This window comes from Mercenaria mercenaria, chromosome 6, assembly GCF_021730395.1.
Source record: "Mercenaria mercenaria strain notata chromosome 6, MADL_Memer_1, whole genome shotgun sequence".
In the NCBI taxonomy this organism is placed as follows: Eukaryota; Metazoa; Mollusca; class Bivalvia; order Venerida; family Veneridae; genus Mercenaria; species Mercenaria mercenaria.
Window position 1 is genome coordinate 37346012 of NC_069366.1, and position 12257 is coordinate 37358268.

The window sequence follows — 12257 nt, forward strand, 5'->3', positions numbered from 1 at the left end:
GCAACAACTTTATAACATCCAAACCCATTGTTAATATATGCAGAATTTCATTTGTCAATGAATTGGATGTACACTGTAGGAGTTTAGTAAGATAACTGGTCACAAAACAGACCCACATGCTATACTAAATGAAGATTGTAAAGCACCAGCCTGTCATGTCTTGGTTTTATGGACACATATTCCAATCAGCAGCCTCGTTTTATTTCAATAGTCTGTTGACATTTTTCCTATGAACAATCTGAGATATTAACCAAATGTAGTCGTGAAATAAAACAGTTACTGCATGTTAGTATTGGTGAATATTCAAGTCTATGGTCCTGAACTAAGGTGATATTGACCTGGGTCTATCAGTCTCAGTGAATATCACCTTGGTCAGGTCTATAATCTTGTATTGACCTCATCATACAATAATTGTTTACTGTCTCTAAAAAGTATATAGTTAGGTGAGCATGATGCTCTTCATCCCATGGCAAAGCTGTAACATGTAGAAAAACCAAGACTGAAACTGTGTTATTTTGTCTGCACAGCTTATTATTATTATTATACCAGATTTATATAGCGCCCTTTTCATGATCAATTTCACATTCAAAGGCGCTTTACATAGTTCAAATGCAGCCACACAGGGCGCATAATTCATCCTCTACTAGTACAGACACAGAGCGATCTGACTAGAGGGACAGAGTGAGACAAAGCCCCCACAACAGAGAGATCAGAAGTCAGATACAGGCTTGTCCGGCTATCTTAGCCTAGCTCGTTATGAATAGACAGCCTGGTTCTTTAACGTACCCAGTGTATAGCACTGATACACACAAGGATTGCCTGGGTTCCTGACCAGTACACCTCTAGTTAGGTGGGAAACACTGAAAAGCGTTTCTGAAAATTCCCGAGTAGCTGCCGGGGATCAAACCCCCGACCTCAGGATTGGAAGGCCAGTGTGCAAACCACTGAGCTATCCGTCCACTTTATATATGTATGTTCTATTTTTGGAACAATTTTGTGTACTTGATGAACAAAGGTGTAGGTACAGACAAAAAAGGGTAAAATCTGTAAGCCACCTGTCTATATTGAGTAGACACAACAAAGAATTGAGGACATTATCTATAGAGCCTATCTGTACATAACTCTGTATTGTTTCTTATTCCAGATGAATCTCCACAATTTAAGGTACCTTTATATCCGCACAGACGAGATGCCATTCAACTCGGACAACAAGTACATGTATGTTCAGTGTACTCCGAGATATGGACAGGTATGTACTCTAAATATTTACATTGTTTGTAAATGGGCCATACCCTGGACAGTATACTTGCATGTTCAGATTTCTCATGTTCTGTATTGTGTTTGTAATGTAATAGTAAATGTAATGTAATAATGGAATGATTTCAGGTATTTGTTTTTGTTAGCTCACCTGTCACAAAGTGACAAGGTGAGCTTTGTGATCGTGCGGCGTCTGTCGTCCGTGCTTAAACTTTTGCTTGTGACCCCTCTAGAGGTCACATTTTTCATGGGATCTTTATGAAAGTTGGTCAGAATGTTCATCTTGATGATATCTTGGTCAGATTCGAAACTGGGTCACGTGCGGTCCAAAACTAGGTCAGTACGTCTAAAAATAGAGAAACCTTGTGACCTGTCTAGAGGCCATATTTTTCAATGGATCTTCATGAAAATTGGTCAGAATGTTCACCTTGATGATATCTAGGTCAGGTTCCAAACTGGGTCACATGCGATCAAAAACTAGGTCAGTAGGTCTAAAAATAGAGAAACCTTGTGACCTCTCTAGAGACCATACTTTTCAATGGATCTTCATGAAAATTGGTCAGAATGTTCACATGGATGATATCTAGTTCAAGTTTGAAACTGGGTCACATGCCATCAAAAACTAGGTCATTGGTCAAATAATAGAAAAACTTTGTGACCTCTCTAGAGGTGATATTTATCATGGGATATGTATGAAAGTTGGTCTGAATATTCATCTTGATGATATCTAGGTCAAGTTCGAAACTGGGTCAACTGCGGTCAAAAGCTAGGTCAGTAGGTCTATGTCTTCCGTGTGTCCGTGTGTAAACTTTTGCTTGTGACCACTCTAGAAGTCACATTTTTCATGGGATCTTTATGAAAGTTGGTCAGAATGTTCATTTTAATGATATCTAGGTCAGGTTCAAAACTGGGTCAGCTGCGGTCAAAAACTAGGTCAGTATGTCTAAAAATAGAAAAACACTTTGACCCCTCTAGAGGCCATATTTTTCACTGGATCTTCATGAAAATTGGTCAGAATATTCACCTTTATGATATCAAGGTCAGATTCGAAACTGGGTCACGTGCGGTCAAAAACTAGGTCAGTAGGTCTAAAAATAGAAAAACCGTGTGACCTCTCTAGTTTAAGAATAAGACACAGCCTTGAAATTTTGATGACATACACAGTTTTGCACACACATCGTAAAACTGAATTTCATTGACCATGAATGTGACCTACTGACTTTCTTAATATTTTATCAACAGTTTGACATTTGAAACATGTAGCTCATATTACTCAGGTGAGCGATCCAGGGTCATCATGACCCTCTTGTTATTTCGATGTAAATGAGATGTGGAACCAAAATTTATAGTCCTGTTTGGCGCCATATATCCTATACTGTGTTGGTGCACCGTAATAAATAAAAATAAATAAAAACCAAAATAAATAAATAGTTCATGCCAGAGTCGGCTATTTCAGGGGAATACAAGCTGCTAATATTACTGGACACTAGTTGGAATGATACTGATTCTTTGTAGTTTAATTTCTTCACTAATAAAAACACAAAATATCAGGATGTCTTCAATGTAAAAAAGTTTCGTTTCTTTTTAAATCATTAGTTGATAATGATGACTGCTTTAAAATATACAAGTATTTGTTTAAGAAAGATGTTTTTCCAGCTTGCTATTTCATTATACCAACTTCCTGTTTAGTTTAGCTTTCCTTTTACTGGATACTGGTTCATCTCTTATACAACTTGGCTTTGAGCCACAAATATATACATCCTTAACCCTACAATCTCACTTGTTACTTTTTGTGCCCCCCCCCCCCCCCCCCCCCATGAGTGGTGGGGGCATATAGACTTGCTCTTGTCCGTCCGTCCTTCCGAGAATGTTGTGTCGTGCCTAGCTCCAAAAGTATTTGACGTAGAGTCACAAAACTTTACAGGAATGTTGGTCAGCATGTGTAGTTGTGCACCTGGGGTTTCGCGTCATGATTCATTCAGTCGTGTAGGAGTTATGGCCCCTGACTTTGTAAAAATTGGTCTTTTTAGTGTTGTGTCGCACCTAGCTCCAAAAGTATTTGACGTATAGTCACAAAACTTTACAGGAATGTAGGTCAACATGTGTAGTTTTGCACCTGGGGTTTTGCGTCCGGATTCATTTAGTCATGTAGGAGTTATGGCCCCTGACTTAGTAAAAAATTAGTCATTTTAATGTTGTGTCGCATGTAGCTCCAAAAGTATTTGACCTAGAGTCACCAAAGTTTACAGGTATGTTGGTCAGCATGTGCAGTTGTGCACCTGGGGTTTCGCATCCAGATTCATTCAGTCATGTAGGAGTTATGGCCCCTGACTTATTTTGTTTTTTAAGTTTTTTCATTACACAAGGCCAGACTTCTTGTCCAGACTTACTCAAAAAAAAAAAAGTTTCTGATACATGTATGTTAAAATGTACTTGACTTAGAATCATAAAACATTAGAGGATTGTTTTATAGCCTATGAAGTATTCTCTTTAGGATTTTACTTAGCTAGGCCAGGGTTATGGCTAACTAAGTGAAAAATACACATAAGGTTCTTAAAAGTTTGTGTTGCAAACATCTTAAAAATTATTTAACCTGAGTCATGAAACCATGTTGCAGTGGCAGGTGTGGGGGCACCTGTGTCCTAAGGACACACATCTAGTTCCATCTTTCATGATCTAGGTTGAGATAGGAAAAATTTATCAATATTACCAAAAACAAGCAAAATGCAGAAAAATTTAATTGATTAAAAGAAAGTTATGAGTGTATACAGAAAATAAATGTATCATCTTGCATTCCATTTGAATTAATGAAAAAAGGTGCCTTTGTAAAAGCATAGGCTGCCAAGATAGTTTTCTTCTTTGGGGTCATTCTCATTAAAAGTACTTAACTAAGAAGAGAAAAGGTATGTTTTTATTAGCTAAGATATTTTTTTCTTTGGAGTACTTTTCATTAAAAGTACAAAATGAAAAGGAAAACATGTTTTTATTACAATTTAATACGAGTCCTTATACTGGGCTAATTTTATGAAGGCACCAAAGCTTTGATATAAAAAGATGTTTATAATAAGGTGTGATGATTTGTCTAACAGATGGCTGATGATGGTGTAAGTCTTTTACCTTTATATAGAAACAAAAGTGTATGTCATACCAGAAAATAATTCTCTTTACTAACACATGGCTTCTATCGCTGAGCACTCATTTGTAACCTCTCTTAAAGTTAGAATTAAATATTTGCTAGATTGTCAGTGATATCTTACTTAACTTTTGACTTAAAAAGTCCAATTTGTGATATTTTGGCACATTTACTGGATCTTTTCCCAGAGATGATTTTATCAGTTATTAAATTTTGTGAAATGTTATTGTATAAAATTGACACATGTACAGAGTTCCTTAGGAAAGTTACAGTGATAATCTAGAACTTATTAATTCTGGCTTTTGGTTGCACTATTACTACCTACATTTAACCTGATTTTTATCCATGATGTTTTAAAATACTGTTCCAAAGGTAGAGAGATATATTAAATATTAGACTGACCTTCCTTCCTTCTGGAGCAGTATTTAATAAAACTCTGTAGAAGTGTGTAATTAGTGGTAGTTTGAATTTGTACTAACATAAAAAACTGGCTTTTCTAACAAATGACTGTCCCTATATGGCATTTGATTATGGGCCTTTATATGCCCCCACACATTTATGTGGGGGTAAATAGCGTTGCTGTTGTCCGTATGTCCGTCCGTCCGTATGTCCCAAAATCTTGTTTGTTCAACTCCTACCACACTATTAGCCTGATTTCCTTTAAACTTTCACAGATGAACACACTTGATGTGCAGATGACCATAACAGAAGGAATTTTTACTGTGACTATTTTTAGCTCACCTGAGCAATGCTCGGGGTGAGCTATTGTGATCACGCTGTGTCCGTTGTGCGTCCGTCGTCCACAATTGTGTTTAAAAGACATCTCCTCCATAACCACTGAATGGATTTTTATGAAACTTGGCATGGATGTTCCTTGGATAGTCCTCTACCAAAGTTGTTCAAATGGTTCCGCTTGGTTGCACACAAGGGCCACTAGAGCTAAAAATAGAAAAATCTTCAAACGACATCTCCTCCTAAACCGATTCTGAAATAATTTTACACAAATAGTCTTTGTGTGACCCTCTACCAAGATTTTTAACCAGGTTTTCAACGAAAACCTGAGTTATTAGATTGGGGTAGATGTCGGTAGGGCGGGCGGGCGGCGATGGCGGTGGCGGTGGCGGTGGCGGCGTCGGCGGCATCAAACTGGTGTTTCCGGTCAATAACTTTTGTTTCGGTAAAGATATTTGAATAAACCTTGGTATGTATGTAGCTTATATCAAGACAAAGGCTGGGATTGATTTTGGGGTTTCTGGGGTCAAGGTCAAGGTCACTGTTACTTAAAATAGAAAAAGGGTTTCCGGTCAATAACTTAACTTAGGAATGAGCTATCATGATGAAACTTGGTGTATAGAAAACTTATATAAAATTGTAGCTTTGGATTGATTTTAGGGTTTCTGGGATCAAGGTCAAGGTCATTGTTACTAAAAATAGGGATAGGGTTAGGTTAGGGTTAGGGTTAGCATATCTTCTATATGCATGGAGGGATTTTGATGAATGTTGGCACAGTTGTTCACCATCATGAGACGGAGTGTCATGCACAAGAACCAGGTCCCTAGGTCTAAGGTCAAGGTCACACTTAGAGGTCAAAGGATACAAGAATGAAAACTTTGTCCGGAGCATATCTTCTTCATGCATAGAGGGATTTTGATGTAACTTGGCACAATAATTAATACACCATCATGAGACGATGTGTCTTGCGCAGTACCCTTCTTTAGAATTACTTCCCTTTGTTGTTACTATAAATAGCTTATATTGTAACTTTTTCATTACTAGATGTAGGGAAAAATCGAGACCACTTTTCTGTAGTACAACATGCATGTTACATCCAATTTTGAGGTGTATTTTGACCAATCTCTACCTGGTAAGGATTTCTGTGTGGACTTACAATTTCTTTTTTTGTATTTTTTTTTTTTTTTTTTAAGATTAACTTCCCTTAGTTGTTACTATAAATAACTTATATTGTAACTTTTTTTATAATTGACCGTAGGGAAAAACCAAGACCACTTTTCTGTGGTACAACATAGTTGTTACTTTCTAATTTTAGGTGTATTTTAAGGTATCTCTACCTGGTAAGGAGTTTTTTTGTGGACTTAGAAAAACAAAAGAATTACAATGATTACTAAACAACCACAAAATTAAAATTACATCTGCAAATACAGGTGCTAGAGTAAAGAAATTTGCTGTGACGGGCGTATATTGTGACATTCTGGCACTCTTGTTTATTCTTATGAAAAGTGTTGAAAACCTGGTTTCGTGGCAATGCCGCGTTTCTTGTTCAAATTATTTTGATTCCTCAAAAAACATCGCCGCCAGAGGGTGTGGTCACTTTTCCCTATATGTATATAGAGGAAACTTTAAAAATCTTCTTGTGTGAAACTGCTGGCCCAATTTTAGAATAATTTTACACAAATAGTCCTTGTGTCACCCTCTACCAAGATTGTTCAAATTATTTTGATTCGTTAAAAAACATGGCTGCCAGAGGGTGTGGTCACTTTTCCCAATATGTATGTAGTGGAAACTTTAAAAATCTTCTTGTGTGAAACTGCTGGCCCAATTTCAGAATAATTTTACACAAATAGTCCTTGTGTGACCTTCTACCAAGATTGTTCAGATTATTTTGATTTGTCAAAAAACATGGCTGCCAGGGGGCGTGGTCACTTTTCCCTTTATGTATACCACACTTGTCCAAATTATTGCCCTAAGGTCAAAAGATGGCCACACCCCTGTGTCTGACATGTACTTACTATAGGCTTTTATATTAGAAACTTTGAAAATCTTCTTCTCTGAATCCATAATAGCTAGAGCCTTGATATTTAGCGTGTGATATCAGATTTGTAATGTCTACCGTAATTTTTAAAATTATTGCCCTGGGTTCAAAAGTGTGTGTGACATGTATGTAATATAGGTTAACATAGAAGAAACCTAACTCTGTACTTACTCAAGCACACTTGAAGCCTTGTACACAGGCGAGCGCTTTAGGGTCAATGACCCTCTTGTTACTGCAGTTATGGCACTTTGATAGTTTTTGCTATATGGAATATAGAGAAAAATCTTGTATGTCCAACTGCTCCCACACTATTAGCCTGATTTGCTTCAAACTTCCACAAATAAACAAGCTTGATGTGCAGATGACCTTAAAGGAAGGATTTTTTTCTGTGAATAATTTTACTGCAGTTATGGCCCTTGATAGTTTTTGCTATATAGAGAATGGCACAGTATGTTGGGGCATCTGTGTCCTGTGGACACAATTTCTAGTTTCATCATTAGCACACCTGAGCGCTTAGTGCTTGGGGTGAGCTGTTGTGATTGTTTTCCATCTGTTGTTTGTCCACACTTGTCTTCAGATGACATCTCTGAAACTATTGGTCAGAATTGCACCAAGGCATGGAGCTCTTTGAACATTGTTCAAATGTTTCAGCTTACCCCCTTTTAGGGACCACCAGAGCTTAATAAGAAAAACATAAATGTCCCATTTTAAGGGCTGCAGCAACTAAAAAAAAGAAAAACCTTGAAATGACTTCTTTTAATGAAACATTTGATGAACCTTCATAAACTTTGTCTGTAGTGTAATTTAAAGGTCTACTCCCAAGTTTTTCAAATGGGGACATTTGACCCTTTGAGGGGCCAGCAGAGCTAAAAATAAAAATACCTTTAAAAGCTTTAAATGAACCTTTTGATGGATCTTCAACAAACGCAGCCAGTAGAATTATTATAACGTCTTCTCCAAAATTTGTTCAAATGAGGGAGCTTGTCCCCTTTTAGGGGCCACTAAAGCTAAATACCTTTAAATGAAGCTCATGAATCACTTGATGGATCTTCATCAAGCTTGGTCTGTCGCATCGTTGTAAGGTCCTCTCCCAAAATTGTTAAAATGAGGTCGTTTGATCCCTATTAGAAGCCACTAGAGCTAAAAATAGAAATACCTTTAAAGAACTTCTTCTCATGAACTTATTGATGGATCTTCGTTTAACTTGTTCTGCAGCATCATTGGAACGTCTGTTCTCAGATTTAGGAACCAGGACAAAGCAAGTAACAAAACTATTTTACCAAGGATAAAAGACAGATTTCGGGTTGGTCACACTATCTCTGGTAAATAGAATACCACAGTTGTCAAGTCCCTGCATAATCCCTATTTAATGTATAATTTTCGATGACTCAAACTCCCTATAATAATGTCTCCCAACACACAGTGGTGTTGGAGACATATTGATTTACTCCAGTCTGTGTGTGTGTGTCTGTCACAAATCTTGTCCGCACTCCAAGTCGAACATTTCTCATCCGATCTCCACCAAACTTGAACAAAATGTGTTTGACCATAAGACCTGGGACAAGTTCGATAACTAGTCAAATCGGTCCAGGCACTTCGGAGTTATGGCCCTTGAATTACCGAAAATTGGCCTTTTTATGCCCCCGGCATCTACTGATGTGGGAGCATATAGTGATTGTCCTGTCTGTTCGTCCGTCCGAGGTTAACCAAATGGGACCGTTTCGTCTAGCATCAATACCCCTTACTAGAATGACTTGATACTAATGCAGATGTAACCTGTGACCATTCCTCATCTTCAGACATCACCTGACCTCAGTTTGACCTTGAACTTGACCTCGTTTTGGACTTAGGTTGCTTTGTATCGACAAGGATGCCACCGGGGGCATCAAGCGTTTATTGAACGCAGTTCCTTGTTACTCTTGTCTGTGCTCTAAGTCAAACATTTCTTATCCGATCTTCACTGAACTTGAACAAAATGTGTTTGACCAAAGACCTCGGCCAAGTTCGATAACTAGCCAAATTAGTCCAGGCACTTCGAAGTTATGGCCCTTGAATCACTGAAAATCGGCCTTTTTACTCTTGTCCGCGCTCTGAGTGGAACGTTTCTCATCTGATCATCACCAATCTTGAACAAAATGTGTTTGACCATGATAAGTCCTCGGCCAGGTTTGATGACTAGCGAAATCGGCCCAGGCACTTTGGAATTACGGCCCTTGAATTAATGAAAATCAGGCTGTCTAGTGTCCCTAAAATTCCTACTTTTTCCTATTTTTTTTCAGTTTTGCTAAAATTCCTATTTTTTTTTAAAAATCAAAGGAAATTCCTAAAAAGGCCCTATTTTTTCACAAAGATTCCTACTTTTTTAACTTTTTTGCAATGATCAAAAAGAGAAAATGTTTTAAATGTTGTTTAAAAGTTCTTCTAATTCAGAAAAAAACAGTTTAGCACAGTTCAAAGCAGTTTACCAGTGGATCCATGTGTTCAAACAGTGGAAAGCTGGTAGACGTCTTTTCTGTAAATAAAGCACTATTTGTGAGTTACTTTTATGTCAATCACATAAAGGTAAGCACATTACATGGTCTTTAAAGTCCATATTTTAATTTGAAAATTCCTAAATTTAGCCCTAAAATTTCCTTAAAATTGTACCAAATTCCTAATTTTAGCCCTATTTTTTTGTACAAATTGCCCTAAAATTAGCCCTAATTTTTTGTCAGGGTATGCTAGACAGCCTGGAAAATCGGCCATTTTACTCTTGTCTGCACTCTAAGTCGAACATTTCTCATCCGATCTTCACCAAACTTGAACCAGATGTTTTTTTACCATAACTCATCGGCCAAGTTCATTAATAAGCCAAATCGCCCGAGGCACTTCAGTATTATGGCCTGTGAATTACCTAAAATCGGCCTTTTTACTTTTCAAAGGTATTTTTGTAGTGTGTAAACAGTATATAAAGACTGACTTGCTATTTAGATGATTACGCAGTTGTGGGAGACATGCGCTTTTCTCAATAGCAGCTCTAGTTCGAACAAAGTTTGCCTGTCCCATGGAGTTCCAGCAAACAGAATTCAACTACTGTGAAATCATTAATAATTGTTGGGGACTAATTTACGTAGATTTCGTGGTTGAGTCAATCCACGAAATTTAATCCCAATGAACAAGTAAAATTCCCATTCATTTTATGTTCAAAAGTTGAAATCCACGAATTCATATCCCCACGAAATTGTCATTTTGACCAAAACCACGAAATTTCATGCCCACTAAATTAAATGACTTCACAGTATATGTCATGCTGGAAGAAGTTACCAATTTTTAGTAGAAGAACTCATTTCTAACTGAAGTTATGTATTTCATAATGTTTTTCTATTTTTATGGTACCAGTAACCTTGACCCAAGCAACCATTTTACTTTTATAAAGCAGAGAAGACAAAGCAGGTTTGATGGGATTACCATTTGATTGAATTCTGCTTGTTTAAATCAATGACTTCTTGTTTAAAGAAATGGTAAAAATAGAAGGGGCTCATTGCTTATAAAGTCGCAGTTTGCATTCAACATTTTAATGCAGAAAATGAGAAAACTAGCAGCTAGTTGTTAAACTTTGATGGCAGTATTATAATGAAAGTAGTTTTGCTGGCTTGTTGCGTTACTGTATTCTTACAATATCCCTCAAAGCTGTTAGTACTAAACCTGCCAAGAGGTTATTCTGTCCACTGGTGGTTTCTGTTAGAAAGCCCTTTCAGTCAAGGTCATTTGCTTACTAATGATTATAAGAAGCATAGATAATGCCTTAATATAACCAGTATAAAATATCATGGAACCTGCTAAAGTGAAACTTTGACCTTTCACACGTGTACAACTTGATTAAACAATCACACGTTTTCAGCACCAACTGCACTTAACCAGTAACAGGGAAAGAAATCTCCATGTTTTGTAGCATTCTTTTGAAACTGGTTTGATATTTTATTAGAAGCTACATTCAACATTATTTCTACCCTTGAAAACATTATAATACCGTGGTCAAATTTTACTTCTCTCAGAGTGAAAATGTGTAGTATACAGGATGTTGTTGTAGTGTTTGTAGACATTGGGCCAAAGGCAAATGGATATAATATAGCTTATACTAGATATTATCTTATATAAAATAAATCGTTCAAATAACCCAGTATGTTACGTGTTGTCACCTTGTCTTCCATTGGTTCTGTTGTAGATATTATCTTAATGAACAAATTTAGAAACTTGAGTATTAACATTTAAAACTTTCATGTCGAAAACTTTTCTAGTTTTCATCATTTTGAGTAAATAAAGTAAATAGCACCAACTCACTAAAGTGATAAAAGACAAAGCTTAGAACACAAGTATCTTATATAGCATTTAACATGTGTTTAAATGGATGTACATCCTTCATTTGAATCATAGTCCTTGTTTGTACTTTTCATTTGAATCATAGTTATTCTTTGCACTTTTCATTTGAATCATAGTCTTTCTATTTATTATTCATTTGAATCATAGTCTTTCTTTCTATTATTCATTTGAATCATAGTCTTTCTTTCTATTATGCATTTGAATATAGTTCTTCTTTGCACTTTTCATTTGAATCATAGTCTTTCTTTCTATTATGCATTTGAATCATAGTCTTTCTTTTTATTATTCATTTGAATCATAGTCTTTCTTTCTATTATTCATTTGAATCATAGTCTTTCTTTCTATTATTCATTTGAATATAGTTCTTCTTTGCACTTTTCATTTGAATCATAGTCTCTTTCTATTATGCATTTGAATCATAGTCTTTCTTTCTATTATGCATTTGAATCATAGTCTTTTTTTCTATTATTCATTTGAATCATAGTCTTTTTTTCTATTATTCCTTTGAATCATAGTCCTTTGTTTTGGTGAATAATAGTCTTTCTTTGTACTTTTCATTTGAATCATTGTCCTTCTTCGTAATTTTCATTTGAATCATAGTCTTTCTTTGTATTTCTACGTTTTAATTATAGTTCTTCTTTGTAGTCTTTATTTGAATCATAGTCTTTCTGTGTACTTTACATTTGAATCTTGCTTTTTATGTGTATTCTTCATTTGAGTCATAGGTTTGTGTTTTTT

The 12257-nt window shown here is 36.2% G+C and overlaps 1 protein-coding gene across 2 annotated transcripts in view; it reads left to right on the forward strand.

Annotated features, from left to right (window-relative positions):
- Window positions 1–12257, forward strand: part of LOC123549090 (calcium-transporting ATPase type 2C member 1-like) — a 64138-nt gene that overhangs the window by 24124 nt on the left and 27757 nt on the right. Inside the window, exons 13-14 of one of the 2 annotated variants that reach the window (XM_053545640.1) lie at window positions 1145–1249; window positions 4347–4361. In XM_053545640.1, coding sequence (XP_053401615.1) covers window positions 1145–1249; window positions 4347–4361 — 120 coding nt within the window. The remainder of the gene's footprint in view (window positions 1–1144; window positions 1250–4346; window positions 4362–12257) is intronic. The other variant, XM_053545641.1, reaches the window with a different exon arrangement.